This window comes from Chlamydotis macqueenii, chromosome 1 (assembly GCF_036417535.1).
Source record: "Chlamydotis macqueenii isolate bChlMac1 chromosome 1, bChlMac1.mat, whole genome shotgun sequence".
NCBI lineage: Eukaryota > Metazoa > Chordata > Aves > Otidiformes > Otididae > Chlamydotis > Chlamydotis macqueenii.
In genome coordinates, this window is record NC_141556.1 from 71,552,759 (window position 1) to 71,575,859 (window position 23,101).

General features: G+C 37.4%; 1 protein-coding gene across 1 annotated transcript in view; it reads left to right on the top strand.

Moving 5' to 3' along the window:
- The first annotated feature begins 2,076 nt into the window (after window positions 1–2,076).
- PIK3C2G (phosphatidylinositol-4-phosphate 3-kinase catalytic subunit type 2 gamma) overlaps window positions 2,077–23,101 on the top strand; it is a 209,460-nt gene continuing 188,435 nt past the window's right edge. Inside the window, exons 1-5 of the mRNA XM_086771817.1 lie at window positions 2,077–2,727; window positions 7,614–7,696; window positions 11,102–11,259; window positions 14,661–14,772; window positions 21,706–21,808. Of these exons, the coding sequence (XP_086627943.1) occupies window positions 2,077–2,727; window positions 7,614–7,696; window positions 11,102–11,259; window positions 14,661–14,772; window positions 21,706–21,808 (1,107 nt within the window). The remainder of the gene's footprint in view (window positions 2,728–7,613; window positions 7,697–11,101; window positions 11,260–14,660; window positions 14,773–21,705; window positions 21,809–23,101) is intronic.

The window sequence follows — 23,101 nt, forward strand, 5'->3', positions numbered from 1 at the left end:
GAGCAGTATGGAGAGCACAGGAGATAAGCATTCATATACGGATAGATGGAGGTGGACTGTCAGAGAAATATGGGACACTACACATAAAAGCTTTAGTAGGGAATACGCAAGGTTAGCTTTTAGACATTTATGTATCATTATAAACAGAATTTGTTTGCAATGTAAAGAAAATATTTTAGAAAGAGTTGAAAGGATGTAAAAGTTATTGTATTTTCTGTGCCTCTGTTATAGCCTTCCAAATAGCCAAACATTTTTAAGGAAGATGGAGCTGGAGGGAAATATAATGCTTTTATCTTTTATTCTTCCTGAAACATTCCAATTTTCAACATGAAAAAAAAAAAGAGAGTAAAAGATACTATCTATCTTGATTTAATGAATATATCCTTTTTTTTTTCTTTTTTTCTTTTATTTGTCTGCTGTAGAAATGAGAAAGAAAGGAAGTTATAAATGAGGACAATTTCATTTAAAAAAAAATCTTATTGCTTTTATTTTTTTTCTGTAAAAAAGGGTTTCATCTTAATCTAAAAACATAATGAACTTCAGGATTCACTCTGAGAGAAAGGTGCAAAGACTGCAATTGAAGTTCATGCTTAGATCACCATTCAAAGTGGTATGCATCATTTTGGTTATCTGGCTTCATAAATGCCTTTTTCTTTTTCTTTTTTTTTTTTTTCCCAACACAGTTAAAGCAAACCAAAGCACACAACATGTGGAATCACTAACTTGAGTGCTTGAAAGCGCAGTTCAGCCCGTAACTTGGAGATTTCATTTCAGCCTATTTAACTTTTCATTTCTATTCTCATTCCTCACTGTGGGTGACAGAAGCCTGTGTCATCTAGGGTTTGACTTCAAATAAAACAAAAATAAATAAAGTTGTGATGAATACCTTCTGTTGTAATATAGATTTTCTTTGCAAGGCACTATTATATAAACTAATACAGTATGGATCTTGGGGACATGTTAGAAAAGTTATTTGTGGAGCTAAGCTTTTGCAATTTTTGAGCACACTTTTTATCTCAGTAGCTTTTTTTTTTTCCTGGTAGGGAATACATTTTTTATTGAATTATTAAATCGGATGTTTCTATTTATTTTATGTGACAAAGTACCCAGTACAACTGTGTACTTGATGTAGTGTTGCTATTCTGTGTCATTTGTGGTTTTAGGCTACATCTATATCAGTAAATGAAACTGGCCAAGGCCTTGAGGGCAAGTGGCCCAGAATAGACTTTGGTTTTAGAACTAAAGTCTCTTCCTAAAAAGATACCCTCATGCTGCCCAGCTGAACCATGGGACTACTTGGCACATATCAAAATCATACCAGTAGGTTTGCTGTTAACAGCATGAATGATGATGAGCTTCTGCAGAAGCTCATGCCCTTGCCTGTTAATTTACTAAAAAAGATACAATCTCAGGCCTTGAAGATGTATTGAAGATGTTTTGAAAAACAAATGAACAAAAAAGACTGAAATAGATTTTTTTTTTTCATATTTGTTTTCCTTTATACATGCCATATCCATCTTTTGGGGTGTAGTGTTTTAAATGTTAATTGGAGATCCATATCTTCTACGTTCTTTGACTTAACTTTTCTTCACTTGATTTATAATGGGATAAAAAAGTGCTAGAATAGGAAGAAATTTGAGGCACAAAAAAAAAAAAAATAAAGATGTGAATGAAACTGCAGTTAAAGCAAGCGTTAATACAAATCTGTCCTGCCTGCTTGTTTTAGATTCCTGCATTAAGTCTACTACACAATTGTGAAATGATGGAAATAATATGGAGATTTTATTTAATATTTGTCAGAATTAGTATCTTAGTATTTAGAGCAATTGTTTTCAGCATCCTGTTGCTGCTATTTATGAGTCCAGGATAATAGTAATAATAATTTATTGTTATTTAATAATAATAATTTTTAAAAGACCAAAGTAGTGTACTGTTTTTGCTATAGTAGGCATTTTGAAGTTTAACTTTTATTCTGTGCTTCATTTCAGTGGGTATGTAGCTCCAGTTTTGAACATTACTCTCTTGACCTTGTAAGACTTCCCTGAGGATTCATAAGACCGAACAGAAGAATCAGCCATGGCATACTCTGGGATGGTGCCTTTCTCATACAATGAATTTCGTGAAGGACAGGCTGGGGACCAAGCATCTTACCCAATGTACCATTCTAGTTCTGCCGGAGAGGTCCATCTAGGATTCGATCGAATAGTTGATGAAGTCAGCAATGAATTCTTTTTTTATGGTTCATCACATTCACATCATCATGAAGAATTTTTTTTCCCATCAGATGTCTTTGGTTTGAATGTGCCTGACCAGCAGTTTTGTGGTCAGCCTCTAGTTGCTTACAGTGAACTTTACCCTGGAAATCCTATTTCTTATTGGCAACTGTCATCAACAGTTGGCTTCAGATCTTCCTTACTCTCTGATTACAGAAACTTCTCTCTGGTGGATCCCTACCCCTACTGTCATGAGAGAGAAATCTATGGAAGGAGTAATATAACTCCAGTTACAAATGTGTTTGATTCAAGTGTGGAAAGAGGCAACACAAATCTGAGTTTTCAGATAGGCTTTGACAATGTAGATGCTCAATGTCCCATTTTCTTAGAAAACTATCCATTGGGACAAGAAGTGAGAGATGAAAGTGGGAATGGGGAAGCCTATTTAACCGACACTTACAGAAGATGTGATGTAGGACCTACCTGGCCCAGCAGCTCTGGACATGACAGAGAGGTATTTAAATTTTCTAATATTAACTGTGCTTAGATTTCTTGATTCTTTTTTGTGTCCTTGCACTTTGTGTATTTACTTACACTGATGTAACATGGGTTAGAAGCACTTGATTTAAAGACCTGATGAAAAATAAAACATTTATGCCTTGGGGGAAGCAAAAGCTTTTGCTCCTGTAGAGAGTTTTTGTCATATGTCTTACAATTCAGCTGGCTAAAAGTAACTGTGAGACTCCTTATTCACTTCTTATTTGGTCTTTGCTACTTCTAAAGATAGAGATGCAGTGAAGTGTCAGGTACATTTTCCAATAATTGTGTAACTTTATTTCTTGTCAGTCAGAATTTCCCGCAGTACGTCTATCTTTACGAGGAGGATGCCCTCAAACAAACAGTACATGATTAGTTAAGAGATTTTTATACAGTATACCTCTGAGCATCCTCTTCCTTTGATTCTAATATCAAAAAAGAACCCAGCAGACCATAAAAAATTACTTTTGAAGGGAAGGTGCATACTCTGGCTAGCTAATGAGGGTTTTCTACTGACAGAATATGTCCCCTACCTGTTTCATGTTTTAACCAATTTAGACTTCAAATGTCAACACATTGCTGCAACCTACCTATTAAAAAGACTTAATTTTAAAGTCATAAGACCACTTCCTCACCTAGTTTAAAATGAAGTCTCTCCATTGACTCTAACAGAAACTTGCCATTTTACACCGGAATAAAATCTAGATTTCTAGAATGCTCCAGTGGGCTCATTTTGTGGCTCACTGAACCATAAAACTACCACAGAGGGGTAAGTACAGAAATGTAGAGTAAGATGTGTTTGAAAGAGATAAGACAACAAGTCTGTGTGGTCTGATATGAAACCTGAGATTCAAAATAACACTATATTATGCTGAATCTGTTTTTCTGTTGAGCCAGATTATTGTCTCTGTGTCTAATTTGGCTAACATCCTGATCCTGAGAGATGAAACATGCTGTGTCCTGCCTTCACCATGTTCCACATGCACTTACATGTGCATATATAAGTATTTTCTAAAAATAGGCATATCTGCTATAAGTGTGGAAGCTGAATCATGTGATACACACTCTTTAGCTGTCTTTTTGAAGCAAATACTTTATCTTTTTTTTTTCCACCTTCCATTAGATGTTCATAGCTCCATTTGTTGTTTTGCTGTTTTTAATAACGATGTTTTATGGGACTCCCATGACTCTCTCTGATGTTATCTCTCTCTCTCATTTTCTTTCTTTTAAAATCCTGACGTAGACAAGGAAAAAGAAAATGATAAATCCTCCCGTTCCTGTAGTCCTTGTTAGCATTCTGAATCATTACCGGAATCTTGAAATAGCCTACAGGATACCTCTGCACTGTGAATATTAAAAGACAGTTTAGGTTCACCTGCTTTTAACTGCCAGTGATCACAGTGTCATAAAGCAAAGGGGAAGAGACACTTGATTGGCTATTTTCTGTATCTGTGGATAGGGAGAACTAAGAAGTAAACATGCAGATCCAGACAGATGGGGAGGCAGCGAGGGGAAATATATCTGAGGACAGGAACTCTTAAGACTAATCCTGGCCACAACATTTTGGAAGGTCAGTGATGAATACAAAAGAGGAGGGGATGAATAGGTGGAGAGACAAAAGGTTGTTGTTGCTTTTTACTTATGACAGGAAAGCAAAGGTATGCTGACATCGCCATGAAAAGAACAAGCCTTCTCATGAGAAAAGTAGAAAATACAAACAGGCAGAAGGAGATTAAATTGTGGTATAGGAAGAAGAGGTGCTAGTGGAAGCAGATCTATAAGAACAGGCACAAACGCTTCTGTGACGGAGAAGGAGAGAATTATAGGGGAGGGAAGAGGAGTGAGTCAAGGGTGACTACAATCAAATGTGTGGGAGGATTTGATTAAGTCAGGGAAGTATGTGAGCTGTTTAGCTAGAAGAGGAAGAAATGGGAGAGAGGAGAGAATTGATTTGTAGCAGAAAAATCAGTGTGGTCACAGGAATTCCTTCAGGGAGAAACAACTATGTCAGGAGAGAAAGAGAGCCAAGGCAAGGGGCTAGCAACTGAACCTTGAGATGGTAAGAAAGGGCAAATATGAATGAAAGAAAGGTAAGAGAGAGAAGGGTAAAAAAAGCCTGTGAAGAAGTAACTCGTTGCTACTAGGCTAGGAGTTCTGGAAAAGAGAAGGGATGCAAGGTGACGGGTCTGATGCCGAATAAGATTATCAGAACAGTTGGAAAAGTGAATCACCAGCTCAAAAGAAAGAGAATGAGCACAGATTGGATTGGTGAGATCCAGGATGAGTAAAATGATATATCTGAGTAGTAGGAGATGAGAACCAGGACTGCAGACAGAGTGAAATGGAAAGGATGCTGAAACATGGAGATTAGCATTGAGATAGGTCATAGGTATGCAAGGTGAAGTACTCATACTGCTAAAATCATACTGTCATTCTGATCTTTAGCTCTTGGATGCAGTTGTATGGCCCTGGGCTTTATTTAATGCTAATCAAAATATTTCCAGTATAATAAAGGAAATGCTAATTTTCTTTAGCCTTTTCATCACCAAGTCAGATGTTCAAAATACTAAAGAAACTATCTTCATAACTATCTTCTCCCTGTGAAAAGAGATTTTATTTTCTCCATTTTAGAAAGAAAACTGAAATATACCCTAAAAATATCCAATAGATTTGACTACTCCATGATATTTTGGATCTATTGTTTGCAGAATATCTAGCAAGACACTTCTTCACCCAAGCCAAATCATCCGACTAAACTTCATTATTTCAGTTTAGGTGCTCCAGAAATAAGAAATACACAATTAGTGTTCATATTTGGGAAGGATGGTTCAGGTGGCTTGATTAGCATAATGTGAGAAATCTGTGGATGGGAAAAGCTAGATTCCAGACACCCAGGGGTCCACTCTGTTACTTTATCTCTGTTGCCAGCCTCACCTTTTCTTACCTGTGGCCCAGTTTTCTTAGCTTTTCATTTATCCACTATCTCTCTTTTCCTATGCACTTTTTCCAGGGCACTGTTACCTGCTCGGTAATGACAGAACTGCAAGTGGAAAAGGAGCCCTTTTTGTGTGGCTGGAAGCAGCAGATTTCCAGCCTTCCCTCCTGTGGGAGTCTCCTTCCACTGCTCCTGTAGAGTAGTTCTAAGTTTTACTTCCTTTGCAGCACAGGGCTTGGGTGGCCCTGCACTCCGTAGAGTGGCTGTCAATGTCCTGTTCCTCCTTCTGGCTGATCACCTCCTCTTACAGCTCCCTTGCTGGCACCTTGTTGCTGCAACCATAGCACAGCTCCCACCAGCGAGGCCAGATCCAGGGAGCAGGACCAGACGAGCCCTGCCACCAGAGACCTGGGCTGCAGCATCCTTCCTCTGGAACTCTCATTGGGTCAAAGCATCTGCTGTCCCCAGGGGCAATTTCTGCACTCTGTGGTGGAGATTGCACCATGTGGCTCATCCCACCATCACTGTGTAGACTTCAGTGCAGGTTCTGGGCTCCCATTGCACCCCAGCTGCAACAACTGCTGTAGCTTTACCTGCCTGCTGTGCTCTGGGAGCTACACTTCTGCTCCTGGTTGTAGAGCTCACCCACAAACACAGCAACATCCCTCTCTGCTCGTTCTGGCTTGAATTTCTCCATCTGGAACGCAGGCGTACACAATGTATTGTACACAACATCCCAGATGCAAACTTTCTAGAGACTTGTCAATGAATCTTTTGTAAAACTGCCTACCCTTGTGTAAGTGTGATCAGGAATGGGGTTTTTTGTTGTTTTTTGTTGGTCTTATGGGATTTTTTTTTTTTTTTTAGGACTACATAATTTTGGGAGGCCAATACTGTTACCAAATCATTTGTAATTGTTTTTCCTACCAGATATTTCAGTTTTCCCTCTATTGATGATGCTCCCTTATTATCTTTCAATTTCATACATAAATACAATTTCCCAGCCTGCATCTTTTAATGCATATTGCACTTCCTTGTCCAGGAAAAAAAAAAAAAAGAACCTTACATAGGGATTTATTAATATTTTTTATAAATTTACATATTTGTGCATAAATTATTATTAAAATGATAAAATACACGTTTCACCATATCTCACTCTCCTCTTCTGTGACATATCATTAGTTGCTTCTCTTTCTGAAATGGTTTAAAAGCTGGTGTCTCAATTGAGCCTTGTACATGTCTCTGTACGACAGTAGAATGGGCTTGTTGCAGATAAAACAGTATTAAGCTCTTTCCTGGAGATTCTGACTGAAGGGTGCTGCAGCAAACAGACAAGGGGATGCTTTAACTCAAAATAGTGGCTCAGACCTGTGCTCTCCAAATTTAGAGACAGTATCTGGGGATTTTTCACGTTCAACAGAAAACACTGGCTTCTTGTTATCTGTCTTGGGGACTTACCTGACTCGTTTATGGAGTTTGAAGGGTTACTGACCTTCCTTCCAGGGCAGAAAGAGAGAAAATAAGGATTAAAACTCACTGCAGCATAAGTTTCATTTTATCCCCTCTCCCTTTTGTAAACTAAGCGTATGACTTCTGCATTTAGTTATCTGTGCTCTGACACCAGGTGAATTTTAAAAGCTTTATTTGGAATTCCTTATATTCTGCATGGAAGAAGGAAAAAAAAAATCATTAAACCCAGGGTAGCTGATGCTTTGTGACTTTGTGGTTTTGCTCTGAAAGCATTTAGAGTGCAGTCAAAATGGGGTTATTTGTGCTCACTTGGAGCTCCATCAAGTCAGGAGAGGAATGATAAGGTATGAAAGTTAGTTTTCGTGGAACCAAATGCAAGGTTAGCCTTATGCTCCTTCTGCTTCTGTCATTTAAATAACTGAGATCTGTTTCTTCTGGTGTCATTTTGGTATTTTTAGGCTACAGGTTGGTCTATCCAGCTGGTTGAAGCAAATCAAGGAAGTAATGAAAACACAGTTGCTTTTTGCAATGCAGTGGAAAAGTAAGTAATGAAAAAAAAACCCTTTTATTCAGCCAACTATGATATTTCACTTATTTATATTAATTGCATTAGTAATCCCTGCATTCCTGAACAGTGCCATAATTCCAGTATCTACTTAAATATGGAAACACTCCTAATTTTTGGTTTAAACATTAAAATCCACAAAAGAATGTTAATTTCACAATATTTTCTAACTTAACTGTCCCCTTTATCAGTGCTAAGTACACTCTTAAGTCTTCAATGTTGATGGCTTATAGTGCGTGAAACTTAAGATCCATTTTCTGCCATTGTCTTGGACATTAGTGGCTGAGTATCTCAGAGCAGGAAAAAAGAATTGGAGGAACTGACTGAGAACAGAATTACTACGTATTTTGATGATGAAAAGTGAGACTTGGCAAGCGACAAAAACTCCTTTAATTATTGTTTACCGTTACAGTCAATAGTGTGGTTTAATGGGATAGAACTTTTTAAACTTTCTTAATCTTCTTCAGAAAAAGAAATTCTGCTGAAATCCAAGATCACTAAGAAATAGAAGTTTTTAGACCATCTGTGCAGCTTTATTTTCCTTTGTAGATATTCACTGATCACGCTATCAATTTGTTAGCACAAATATATGCTTTTTCCGCCAGAGAAGTAGTTGGAAAATGGAATACTGCTGTTGTTTGTTTTTTTTTTTTGTTGGTTTTTTTTTAATTAGACTTTAATTAATTGACTGTATTCAAGGTCAACTAAGCTTACTTCTCTTAAAAAAAAAAGAAAAAAAAAAAAGAAATTCCAGTTTGATGTTGCCCTGAAATGAACAGTGAATATATTTTATATTCATACGTGGTGGATGGTCAGCTTCAAAACATACTCGTTCACATAGGTCTCAGTTTTCGTTCTTTCCACAGTTCATCAATCTGAACCTCAACCCAATTCTACTAAGATCAGATGCATGAGGGCACATTCCACATGACAGACTTTCCTCTCAGATATTCAGATTTTTTTTTAATGTCCAAACATTCTACATTTAACTTTGCACTCTAATTATAAGAAAAGCTTTCTATTGATTTTTTTTTTTTTTTCCCTGAATAAATGAGTTTATTTACAGGGCTAAAAAGATAGATAGAATTAAGCCATTCCTATTTTGCAGTAATGTTTAGTGTGCATCACTAGCAAATACTCTTAAAAAGAGTATTTTCTTCTATCAAACTCTGTGTCGTGTAGACTTGCACTTCCAACATGTAGCTCAAATAGAAACCTATCATGTTCTTCTCTAGGTAATATTTGTACAGGTAACAATCTATAATTGAAACATTTCTTTGTACACAACTGTAAAGCAGTTTTCAAAATCCCTTTATCAGGTTACTTCTACAATTATGGACGTAGCTATAGTGAATATTCATCCATGGGTGGCTTCAGAATACATCCTAAAGTGAGTTTGCTACCAGAAGGTTCCAAGCTGATAGTCTCAGGGTTCAATGCTGCAAAATGCAGAGTTCTTCCACCTCCTGTTGACTTCAAGGATGTGCTCTGCACTGCAGAAATATACATAGCATTATGAAATGTTGTGAAATAGCAAATCCGTGTAAATGTTAGTACTTTCTGCAGATGCTGAGTTGTTCCAGCACAGAAAGCAAGTAGACTAAGATTTTCTTCATGTAATACTTGTGTAGTACTTCAGTTATGCCTTGGAAGACCTAACCTTTCAAAATTTTGTGATGGACATATTTTACACACCTGCTCAGACCAGAAGCCCTTTAATCACTTGAAAAGAATAGAGGGCCATAAATAAGCAACACTTTCTGGAACTGAATGCATTTCTTATCTGAAAAGCATAAAAAGCAGATTTCTGTTCTCACAGTATCCTAAAATAAAGATAGCGTGAAGATAGGGAAGGAGATGAGGTTCGCTTAGTTTTGAAATGACTGCCACTAAGTTGAGGAGGTGATTCATACCCCATGTGTGTTCATAGCCCATTAATTCAATGCTGAAGAAAGGGTAGTGAAGTTTCCAGTCTTATTCAGTCCTTGGTCTTTTTACAGCAACAGGTTACAAGAGTGAATTTGTTGATAGGGGAAAGCTTTATGCGTACCTTGCTAGCAAAGAAAATAGACATCAACTCCATAGGTCACCAAAGCAGCCTCTGTAGCATAATGATTTTTACTATGCATGTAGTGATTTTTACTATGCATATAAATCTATCGTGTACTGGAGGTCTTGTCAAGCTTCACTTCCTCCTACCCCACTGAAACATCATGTCCCCTGGCTTTTCATTTTAAGAAATGGCCTGCTTCATTGGATTATTAATTTTTGGAAGCCTAGGCTTTTTTTCCTTCTAATGCTATAGCAATACATGACATAAAAGAGGAATTCCTACTTTTATTTAAGAGACTTGAGCAGCAGCACTGAGACAGGAGGTAGCATAGTAATGAAGAAATTTATGTGAGGGAACTATGGTTCAAAATATGCTGTAATCAAAGATGGTATAAAGCACTGCCAACTCAGAAGCCACAAAATGCTGCTTGAACTAAACAAATGAAAAATAATACAGTATGGTTAGTACAGGATGTTTGAGTTTAGCTACTAAAATATTCAGGCCAATTAGTGAAATGTAAAGCTTCAAGTGGTACAACATGTTCCCTTACCTGCAGCTGCAAAGTGTTTTTACTTAAAAAGCAAGTTTAATCTTAGCTGACATCCATGATACCTGCGACTACCGTTCATTAGGAAATGGTACCTCAAGAGGAATTAGTTTCTGCAAGTCTCTAGTAATTGGAAGGAGGAGGAGCAATATATTTTATAGGTAATGGTATATAAGATCAGAGGGACTCAATGATTGTAACAGTTACTGCTCTCTACAGACATAAATACCCAGGGTTATAGTAATGAGGACTTCAGACTGGATTCTAGAGCATGGTGAAAATAGGGACTACTTAAGATTTTGCATAGAAAGCATGTTCCTGTATTCATTTTGACCAGCTGTCATAGTAGCAGCTGTCTGTGCACATGCCCTTGGTTAGTTTTATGTTAAAACTCTCTTATTTAAGCACATATTTGAGCACCTCATTTCTACTCTGCTCAAGTTATTTTCATCACAATACACTGAAGTCTGTGTTTAAACTCCTTTTGGCTTCAGTGAGGTCAAGCTCAGCAGTGATTCTGTGAAGTTCCTGAAGTTTTTACTGATGGTTTTCCTGTTAAGTAAAAGATGTAGTTATATGCGTGTTGATATGTAATAATCTCACTAATGTATGGAAAAAAAAGTTTGGGTTGCTACAATTTTCCCTTCTGCACAAAATTTTATTCCTAAAAGCTCGCTATGTACTATTACTATTGGTATCTTGTAGAATTTTTATTTTGCTCTCATAAGACATCTGAAATGCATACCTGTTTAGGCATAATTTCATCACATTTTCTTTTCAGAATAAGAAATGCCTATCCTGCTTTTGACTTGAAGACAAACACGGGCAAAATCTGGAGTGTTGCAACAAGGTTCCCAGACCACATCCTTGGTGAATCAAAGTTCAGAATCAGTGTTTGGACAGATTCTTCACCATATCCTCTGCTTCTTACACAACATGGTAAGTGATTGAGGTGTCCATATCCTTCCACAGTTCCGTTCTGTTGAGATGATAACAAAATGCATTTGTTATCTGGAAGGTTACTTGGAGGGCAAGCCTTACGTGAGTCTTGAATGCATACTTTGTTAAACATGTCCAGCGTATTTACTGTAAAATTAAAATCACATTAAATAACAAACTTTGCTAATGTGTAGATCTCTCTTTAATCACAATTGGGACCAATTCTGGCAGTCTCTAGTGGGCCAACATTCAAACTTTGATTCAGAAAGAATTTAAGCTTGTGCCTAATTTAAAGTGTAGGCCTAGTCCCCATAGAGTCGTGGAACTTGACTCTGTTTGTAAATCCAAGACTTAAGAGTCTACAGTCACTAAGTCTCCTCTGCACTCAAAGTTATGTACAGGTCAGGGAAGGTATATGTCTGTCATAAATGAAACAGGATAAATTCCAACTGGATATAAAGAAAAGAAGAATAATTAAGAATTGGAACAATTTGCTCACAGAGGTTTTGGAGTCTCCATCCATGGAGGTTTTTAAGGTCTTACAGGACAAAACCCTGAACAAGCTGGTCTGAATTCAGTATTGACCATCCTTTAGGGAGGAGTCTGGACTAGATGGACCAAGTAAGACCCTTCCCAGCCTGAATTATTCTGTCACTAGTGGGAAGCTACCACCACTTCAGTGCATCCTGTATCTGTGGTGAATGAGAGAATCTTTGATTCCAACTGTGGTAGTTTTGACCTCTTAAGCCACATAAGCAAAAACTAAATGAATTTAAAATAAATTCTGCCCCTCTCTCTTCCTGCACTTCTAAATGAAATGATAGTCATTTTTTAAGAATCTTTTCTTAAATTGTCAATGAATTATTTGACTGTAACAGGCTAAGTATTAGTTTGTTTGACGGGCTGAAAGCTGAAAATCCAAAGCTCTACAGAATGTCAGTCAACATATATTAAAAAATGTATCTTCATAAATGTGTTAGCCAAACTTCCACATTTACTCATTCAAGCTTGGTTACTTGTGTTGAGAGCATCTACAGTATTTTGTGGATTCCATGAAATAAAGGGCCAAAGATCTCGGGACAGTTGGACTAGAAGGTAGTATTTCCAGCACTTTTGTCAGCTAGGCAAGGGATCTACACTGAAGTTCCCTATAATACAGAAGTCTGAACTACTGACAAATATTTTATCATACAGCATTGTTTGCCTTACAGATTGTTCAATTTTTGGTCTGCATAACTTTATTTACAAAAATGCTTTAGAAGGCCCAACTAAAACTGAAGGGGATATAAGAAACAGTCCCTATCCTAAACTTAGAATCATAGAATCATAGAATGGTTAGGGTTGGAAGGGACCTTCAAAGGCCATCTAGTCCAACCCCCCTGCAAGGAGCAGGGACATCCCTGACTAGGTCAGGTTGCTCAGAGCCTCATCCAGCCTGGCCTTGAACGTTTCCAGGGATGGGGCCTCCACCACCTTTCTGGGCAACCTGTTCCAGTGTTCTATAACTCGCATCGTAAAAATTTTTTTCCTAATTTCTAATCTAAATCTACCCCCCTCTATTTTAAAACCATTACCTCTCGTCCTATCGCAACAGGCCCTACTAAACAGCCTTTCCCCATCTTTCTTGTAGGCCCCCTTGCTTACAGGCTAAGGGAACAACAGGATATATTCAAAGAGGGAGGAGCCAGGGAAGGGAGAACACTTCCCCTCCCCCCATCTAACATGAAGAGCACACAAAAACATTTGGCAGAGCAAGGAAAGGAAAATGGTTCTGTGGTGTGCAAAATGAATGATTCTAGAAAGTTTCAGGTTTTTTTTTTTCCAGTGAATGACTTGAAAAAGTGCATGTTACAATTTTAATTCAAAATTCTGTATCATTCTTATTTTTCTGGTATGTATACATTTAACAAACAAGCCCTGCATTTTACATGTCAAACCAGCTATGAGGAGTTGCTTGAAACAGCAAGTTGTCAAAGAGCTAGACATTTAAAACTAGTATGACCAGTAGAAAATGTTTAATCAAAGTGGCTTTGCAAATAAAATGACAATTTTTAGAAGAAACTTTAGAATCTGTTGACACATTTGTTTTTACCTGAGTAAAACCAAAATAAAACAAAAACCAAGCTATCTGTGGTAATCAACTCTGTTTTATTTCAACTTTGTTTTTGCTACAACCCCTACTCCTAAAAACATCTACTGTCCTCTGAAAATTTTTTCAGTATCACGTTCCCTTGAGCTTCCTTGCAAAACCAATTTTGCATTTATAGCTTTGTTCTAAAATAATAGTATAGCAACACTGGACCAGATTTGTTGGTATGAATTGGCTGCTCATGGTGACTGGGACACTATTAAACCAAATGAAGCTGGTTGGTTAGGCTCAGTCTGAACCAGTTACCTGAACCTGCAGCAGTGTAAATTAGTCAACATGCAAGTCTGGGTTTCGTGTTTGTTTTCTGGGGATTTCTATTTAACTGTAGCTAGTTTCCAGTTTTATACCCAAAAGTTCACTTAAAGCTTGTAGTAAGAGCTCGTAACAGACACTAACTTTGAAGCAATAAAGAAATACCATGGATGAAAAAATGAAAGGAAAGTCTACTTTGCTTTTTCTGTTATCGATTAGAGGCAATGAGATAGGCTGAGAACTGTGGAGGAAGTCTAGACTTTATTTTGCATTGCAAAGCTATCTCAGTGCAGTATACGAAGAATTTTCACAGAAGAGTCAGGTACTTTTTTCTGCTAAAGAGAAGTATGTCAAGCTTGAAGCATCAGTGCTGGCCAAATATGCCTTGCGTGCCTGTAAAGACCAAACTGGCAGTTTGGCTGCCAGGTTATGCAGCTATTCTTTTCCATTTTTTGATCAATTCTTCTAAAATGGACAGAGAGGAAGTGCTTTGATAGGCTTGGGAAATGCCTTAAAAGGCTGATGTAGCACTGGGGAAAATACTCAAAATGCTAGAATTTTTCTGAACAGCAGTTTGTATGAATTCATATGTAACTTCTTTTTATATATAAGCATTATATCTATGTATATATTTAGATATAATGCATTAATTTAGTTCTTGGTTATAGCTAAAAAGTTAAGCACAGCAGAAACAATAGCAAGTAAAATTATGAAGCCTTCTTGTGTTATGATTGGCAGCCAAGTCAACTTTTGCATCAGGCTGTGTTCTGTTGCTTTCCTCTAAAAGCACATAGATTCTGTGACTTATAGAGTATTTGATGTGAAATTAAAAAATATATATATATATCTCAGGTGTGGCTCGATCTAATTCCTCTTGATGGAGCTAGTCTGCAGCAGTAGTCAGAAATTACAAAGAAATTCTTATTTTCTTTGCTCAAGAATGTAGCCTGGAATTCTCTAGCAAGCTACTATTAATTTTTCTTGCTATCTTTATTTACAGCTGGCTGCATCACTCATGACTTAATTGTAGAGATCCTCCGTTGCACAAATCAATACCTAGTGCAGGAAGAATGCCTTCTAAGTGTTTGTGGGTCTGATGAATTCTTACAAAAGTAAGTATATCATTAAGAGATGGTATCAAGTATGTATTGTGTAATGTAAGCTGTGCATTTAATGCACTCTGCTTACGTGCCATATAAACAGAATCACAGGGAGAGCTAAAGTATTATGTTCTAAAACACTCAGTGTATAGTTTCTGAAACTCCTGAAACATGTGGCACTTGTATTCTACAGAGATTATGGTATACTGTACTGCAAAGATTCAAATCCTTGGCTCCTTTACATGAGCTTTGTGCAGCCTCAAATAATTTATTTCACTCCTTTTGTGCTTCTGGTCTTTCTCATCCATAATGTAGGGATGGTGTAGTTCCAGTATCTCATAGGAGTCTCATAAGCATGAGGGGGAATGCAGTATCCTCAAAGGGGGAAATCACCAAAGGAAAGAGAAAGAGTATTATGCAGTTGCATATCAGGTGTCTTTTCTTCATATCCAGTTGCAGCAGAATCATGGAATCATAGAATGGTTTGGTTTGGAAGGGACCGTTAAAGGTCATCTAGTCCAACTCCCCTGCAAGGAGCAGAGACATAAAAGTAGTAGTTAGTAAAGCAAACAAGGTCAACACTTTGGTGCTGACTGCAAGTTGAAGAAAAACACGTTATGTGTACATTCAGAATGTGTGAAGCCTACAAGTAAGGAAGTAAATTGTCTGATTCGCATTCATTCAAGTAAACTCTTGTGGTGGTTGAAAGTACTACTGGGCTCAGCTAGTTGTTTCTTTCCCTCTGGCAACTTAAATTTAGCTGTCAGCAAAAGTGAGCAGATTTTGTGTTGAAGCAGCTAAAATGCAGGCTTTTGTTGTCAGCTGTACTGTAGGGATGGTGACTTCCAGCAGAAGTGGGAAAAGCTGACTGTTCTCTATGGTAACATGCCAAGCTGGCACTGCAGGAATCGCAACTTTTCTGTTAAAGACGTAAGAAGTGTTAAATAAAATAGTATATGTCTGTAATTGAAAGGGAAATTTTTAGAAGCCGTCACATTTGCAGTGTAGTGTAAGGATTACCTGAACGAGCCCAAAGCAAGTCAGCTTGATCAATGAAAGTAATGTAGATGTGAGAGCAAGTGTTCCGCTGTGTAAATTAGCTTTGCTCTATAGCCAGCTTGGACACTTCTACTCTTACACAGGTCAACTGTTCCAGTGTTTATGATGAATTATGCTTTGCAACTAAAGATGGAGTCTTCAACATTTCTGAGCCAACTCTCGTTCAAATCTCTGAAAAGGAGGAGCTGGTACAGCAGAGCACTGTGTAAAGCGTTACAATGCTGGAACGGCTGAGCAGAGAGCCAGGTCATACATAGATCTGTTAATTACACAAGAAAACCAGAGCGCTTTTTTTTTTTTTTTTTTTTTTTTAATTGTCAAGTCTCACTTCAAACTAATTGCTAAAGAAAATGGAAATAATGAGTCATTGTGTTGAGGGTGAGCTCAGTGCGTTTCAGTACACTGTACAATATGTTCTAAATAGTTTTATTTTCACTGTTGGGAAGAACGCATCAATAGTGGACTGTTTAAATTCCTGCACTTGCTGAATTTCTGCACGTCTCATTAGCAGTGAAACAAGGTCAATAATGTTCTCTGCTTTTTTTTTTGTTTTTTTTTTGTTTTGCTCCTTCACTGTCATGCAGAAATCACTGAGCTGCACTTCTGGCCTCAGCAGCTTGTAATTCTGTACTGTGCTGTGCTTTCAGCTCCCTTTCTTCTACCTCCTCATCAGGGTCCTGTATCTGAAATTTGAAACCTCAGACCATAATGATCCCTTGGATAGCTTAACATAGCCAGTGGAGTTGCCTGAGGGTGAATTTTTTCTTATGTTTGAGCTATCTTTTAGTGCAAATTGCTTTCCTCCCAATGTTGCTAACAGAGTGATTTGAGGTAACTTGTGCAGAGTTCTTCCCCAGAAGAGTATTTGGAAATCATTCAGAAATGAATTCCGGTAGAAGTTCCCCAAGTTATGAGACAGCACAGGGAATAAATATTCTGCTGCTCCTGCTATTGTAATCCAGAAAAAAACTAAAGTGAAGCCGAAATGGTGACATGATGGTTCTCAGACCAGAGTGGTTTAGTGAATCAGATAACATTAAGATCAAAAGTTCTCATTTACTAATATATTGGACTGTATTAATGAGCACTTCACCTTGCCTCCTGCAGAAACACCTGAAAGACTTGATTTTTTTAATCCATTTAACTTTGAATGAGATGGGGAAAAAATATTTGTGTGCTAATGACCATTACGCTCAGCATCACAAGATTTAATCACCCATTATGCCCTTCGTAAAAGGATATCCTTGAGCTTACATCCTATCTAACTCACAAGTAGAATATCAGACTTGAAATATCTGAATTAAAAAAAAAAAAAAAAATCAGAAGGCTGCATATAGGGTGCAGGTCAGTCCGTAACTAATAGACCTATCTGTGAAATTCTGATTTGGAATCTCACTTTGTTTCTGGTCTTTAAATTCATCTTGTTTACTGACCGGAAATCCTGGCCTTGCCTCAATCTGCAGACTTTCTTTTTCTTCCTATATGTCCTTTTCCAAGTTTTTCTTACAGTGTCTGTAGAAGCTACCAGGATCATTGCCACCTTGTCCCTGCCCCTTCTGTCATTTAAGGTGTACATTAGTTACTTCCCTAGTTGATTTGCTGCAGTTTCTTTTTTTAGATATTCAGTGTAGTTGCACCTGGAGGCAGAACCTTGTCTAAAAGACAGAAACTCCTTGAAAGAGGAGAGGAGTAAAACCCTATCTACGCCATCAATTTTTACCACTGTTTTACCACTATTCACAAAAGTTTTCATATGTATCCATAGATACTCCTTCTCTGGGTTTCCCAGCTGTGGATGTGCTCTCTGCTTCTTTAGACTTGTCTTGTTCATGATCACCTTTTATTTCTTGGAGGGCCATCTGCTGTTTCTAAAAATTCTTTGCTTTATCATCCTATCGTCCAAACTTTCTACATCTACCTTTAAATCTTGCTCTCACAGTTTCCTATCTTTCTTTATATTTACAATGTGTGCCCCTAAAAATGATTTTATAGTGCCCTTCATGCAAGTTGTTCTATAAAAATAAATTAAATTGGGGTTAAGCAGCTTGTGTCAACTCCTTGCTCTCAAGGCCAGCAGCAAGCCAACCAACCATTCTTATGCAACAGGGATGAAATGAATCAATCCTCCATTTAGACTTTTTTGCCTTTAGAGCTACAGGCCAGAAGCCCAGAGCATCCTGAAATGCCTAATAAAACAAAGCACATGACTGTATGTAAGAATGTAGGGCTCTCTCTTTTTTTATTTTTTTATTTTTATTTTTTAATTGATCTGTCTGTTAGTAAGAGGTTGCAGTGGTGCAAGACCCAGCAAAGGAATGTAGTCCAAGGATACTGATAAGCTTTATTTCTAAGCATGCCCTTTTTTTTTTTTTTTTAAAGCATTGGGTTTTTTTAAAGGGTCTTTTCATATGTATTTTTAATTCCATCAGACCCTACCATACTGTAATTTGCACAGTTACCTTACTGCTTTGCAGTTTAGCCAACATAGTGAGCAGGGATATGGAATAGAAAAGTCTAAATGCTTATCATTTATGCTCACATGCTTGCCTGTGACCTTATAGATGAAATTTTTTTGCCTTACTAATTTTATTCTCTGAGAATTGAGATCTAAATAAGAATTAGTTTTCCCTCAAAGTGAAGTTTAACCTATTAATTATACACTGGCCAGAGTTATATTCATGCAGATTGGGATCATAAGAAGCAAGCACCTTTTGGATGAATATGTTCTTTGTAAAAAATAAACTTCATTTTCTCTTGTCACTGCAGATTAAGTTTCTCATTCAGAGATGCTGCTCAGCTGAGTCCCTGCATTAGGATTTGGAGCTTAGAGTGCATCAGAGAACCTTGCTGTGGGGAAGCAAAATCATCTAGTGATGAGGGAGTCTCAAGACTCTGAGGGATTTTTCCCTTTTCTGCTTCTGATATATTGTGGGAGCACAGACGAGCCACTTGACTTTGACCGGTTCATCACCATGTCTCTTAAAGAGAAAGACTGCCTTTCACTTTGTCTTTTGTTATGGCATTCTCATTAGAGCTGTATTCTCCACGTAGTAATTACAGAAAAAAAAAAAAAAAGAGAAAAAAAAGAAGGAAAACTGTTAATAAAGTTGTAACATTTTTATTTGTTTCCTTTATAGAGCTCAGAACACTGTAAACTAATTACTAATAATCATGCTGTCCTCCAAGGGGGGCTATATTAATTTTATGTTCATAGTACACGTATAGTAGCAGATCTGCATAGTGTGTTACAGCCTGGGGTATGGCTAAAAGGTACTCTGTCAATCTATGGCAAAGCTACACGTCTGTTTCTTGTAGTTCACTTTTCATCTAGACCAGGTTTCCACATTATTTTATTAAGGTCTTAATCCATTTTGTCTAGTCTCTTGTGTCACAATACCCGTCAAAACTTTTCTCTTTGTATTTGTGCAAATAAAGTCCACTCATGAAGTCAACTCTATGGCCAGTACTTCTGACTACAGTGCTTCAAGCAGCATTGCTGTGTCAATAAAGGATTTGATGATGTGTGGTATCTGCCTGACACAGCAAAGCTAACACAAACCACTAGTGTAAATGTAGTTATAACCATAAAATTTGACTTCTGTTGGTTTAGCTTGTTTTGCCTGGAAGGGTGATGGCATTGGAATAGTTATACTGGCAAAAACTTTTAACTGCAGAGGAGAGGTACAGCTATACCAATTTACACTAGCAGAATGCTCGTCTGTACTGGTATAGTTATACCAATTTTTGTCATTGGCTTGGTGTAATGTTCGCATGGCAATAGGACTCTGTACATTGGAGGGATCAGGAAAAAAAGTGACTCAGGACTCACAGTTGTGTTTCTTTGTAATTTTCCTATTACTATGCCTGTCCAAAGGTTGAAGTGAGGCAGAATGAAAAGAGCAGGAATAACAGTGGGGCAGAAGGTAAAAAACAGGTGTGAGGCAATTCTAAAGGATGCAAGGATCATGATAAAGTTTGTTATTAGAGTGACAAGGCAGATGTGATTAGGTGAAATGAGGAGAGGAAGAAGTTTCAAGAAAGCCATCGATAGGCACAACAGAGATATGAGCTAAGGAGCAACAGAAGAGAACCTATGCATTGGTACAGTCCCGGGAACCAGGAGTCAGTCACTTGGACTTTTGCTTGTAAAGGGATTTGAGAAGGACTGAGGCATAATAGTGATACGCTTTCCACCAGAACAGGTATTTCACTCTGTCAGTGTTAACTTCTCCCACTCTTACATCTGTACTTCATGCTCTTAAAATCAAGGAATTTTGCAAATGTATGAAAGTGCTATCAGAGGACCTTGCTTTAGGTATTTGTTATGTCAGTTGGAAATGGGTTTGTCCTTTGTAACCTTTAATGTATTTGTTAAAAAAAAATAATAAAATCCTCTATCTACACTTGCACCTTTTATAACCTCTAATGGAGAGTATGTATTTTACTGAACTACGGTGTAGTATAGGTGCAGAACATTTACAAGATATATGAATTCCCTGTGATTGTGCTGAATGGCAATTATGTATGGCACATTTATTTAAGTTTAACCATTCATTTATGCTGCGGACCTCTGCTGCCACGTGAGAGATGAGTCTGTCCCCTAAGCCACGCTTTCCATGATTTATTAATAGGGTGAATGTTTTTTTGCTACTAAATCCAGACAGTTTTATTCAGACATTCCATCCAAAGCCCTTTTATGTAGAAAGAAACACAGTTTGCATCTGAATTCTGAGTTTTCCATGGTATTTGACAAACCAGAAAAGAATCATGGCCCAAGGAGTTTTAAAATAACGTACCGTTCTGTAAATCTGTATAAATATGGAATATCTCTTTTGGTGCTTATGTGGCTAGAGGCTTGAAAAAAGCATCATGAATCTAATGAAAAAGGCATGCACTAGAGTTGTAACTGATGATGCACACCAGCTTGTTTTGGTGGTGAATTTGCCTTTGCAAAAATCGTGTCATATTTCCTACACATTAATCCCAAAAGATTTTTTTTTTAATGTAAAAAGATGTTTGCCTTAACTTTGAAATATTTTTTGCATTGTTTCACCTTATTAAAACAAAAAGTGGAAGGGAAACACTGAAATATTTTTTTTTCCAAGTAATTTTAAGAGAGTGATAAACTAAGGCTGTATTATAACTTAGAAGAATTTGCTAAGAGTGATAAATGAACTAGAAGCTACTCTAAAGGGGCAAATAAGAATAAGAAATTCCCCTGTCATGAGGTGCTAGGGGATCCTTGACTGGTGGAGTAGTTTGTAGGAACCACTCCAGCTGAGTGACAAGAGCTCTGCGTCTCAGCTTAGCTGACATATGATTTGAGAAGGCGGAAGACCAGCTCACAGCTTCTTTTACCATCTCGATGTGGGCTGCACAGAGTGAGAACTTTGATTTATTTGAGAATCAAGGGCCACCTGTCTTAAAGTATGTGATTTTCAAACTTATAGTTAATATTTGATTTTTCAAGTTGGATATCAAACACTACAAGTCATTCTTCAGTGGTGCATTCAAAACCAAGATATTTTGTATAAATTGCACTAATTTGGGTTTGAAAAATATGCCTGAATAATCTCAAGGTCTGGGAGCACGTGCAGTTTGTTTAGAATATTCTTCCTCTGCTTCACTGTTCTGTTACAGAACTTGATGGTCAAAGATACAACTAAGCAATTATTCTTAAATTGTTTCACCAGAAAATATGCCAGAACCAAACCCCATCAGTTTTTATGGAAATACGTGCCAAGTACAGGTTTTATATTATTCAATCTGCTTTGCACTTAGAATTTAGTCTATCAGTGCTTTTAGGAGAAGGAGAGAGGAAAAAACGAAGGAAGTGGCAAGCAGACATAACAAATTTTTATTATTCTTTTTTCCCCCAAACTGCAGTAATCATACTTTGGGCAGCCATGAAAGTCTTCGCAAGGCAACCACCTGCATTCAGCTTCGACTACACAGCACTAGTAATTTGAAGCAAAGTTTGGCTCGAACGGTATGTCATCTTTTTTTTCATCCTCTTTCTTTCAGCATTCCTGAAGGAATAAAATTCCACCAATCCTTTTATGTAACAACCTGCAGTAATAATCAAAGAAAGATTATTTGCTTTCCTGAAAATGCATGTATTATTGCTGAACTCTGGTTAAAACATACTGGGGAACATCTCTGCTTTGCTTGTATCTAGTGAGTTACTGTAGAGAACACACAACTAAAAACGACCAAAGGTTACCTTTTAGAAAAAAATCCATTCTGTCAGAATTTAATGCTATTTATTTGAAGTAGTCAGAGAATTCTTATTTCTGATTGGCCTTTCTGTGTTTTGAAATACAACAAGGGCAAAACCACTCAAAGCACTGTGTAAAATGAATTAGGTCTGAATTCTTGTCATTATCACTGAAAACCAGGGTAGACTGATAAAAGCCAGAATCACAGGTGATGAATTTGTGCATGTGGGATGCATACTTGTGTGTGTGTGTGTGTGTATGTGCTTGTTTATAGACATGCAGAAATGTTGTCTGTAAGCCCTTACAGGAAACAGTGTTTTATCATCATCTTAAATCTGGGGACATTCCTGTTCAGAGCGTTTGAGTTTAAGCAACCTTGCAGTGGATTACTGAGCTTTGGTGACGCTGACTACGCTACTAAGTGTGAGCTTTATTCTTAGTGGAGCACCTTGAATTACTTCCAACCCAAAGTTTGCAGGACAGCAGAAGCTTTGTTCTGGGCAGTGTTCACTGGCAGTGTATTGACTCTGTTCACAGATAGTACCAGTTACCTGCTTTGTGTAGGCATGCTATCAGCCTGAGTCTGTCAATATATGGGTCAGATGACAGATTTCTAACAAAAAAAGGGTGTGGGCTTTCTTTTCATTTCTGTTACATGTGACCATGTGAAACATAAAGTTCAATACAATATGTGAACTGGAACATTAAAAAAGGACTATAATGAGACCAAAAATATGTATTTTTTTAACATTTTGTATAAATGTATAAATAAGAGCAGAATAATTTGGTGCTGCTATGTACTGTCCTAGCTTAAATTATTGGCATTCTTCACTGCCAATATTATTCACTTAATATTTGTTTTCAAAAAGCCATGGATTCTTCTTGTTATAGTATTGTCCAAAAGAAAGTAAAAAAGTAAATTAGGAAATGGAAACCTTCATCAGCAGGTCACTTCTTCAAAAATTATTCTAATCAATGAATTGCCAACTGCTTGCTTGCAGTCTGGAGAGAATTAGTTGATGTTTGAATATACCTTCAGAAGGGGGTGAGCAAGTGTCCATCTC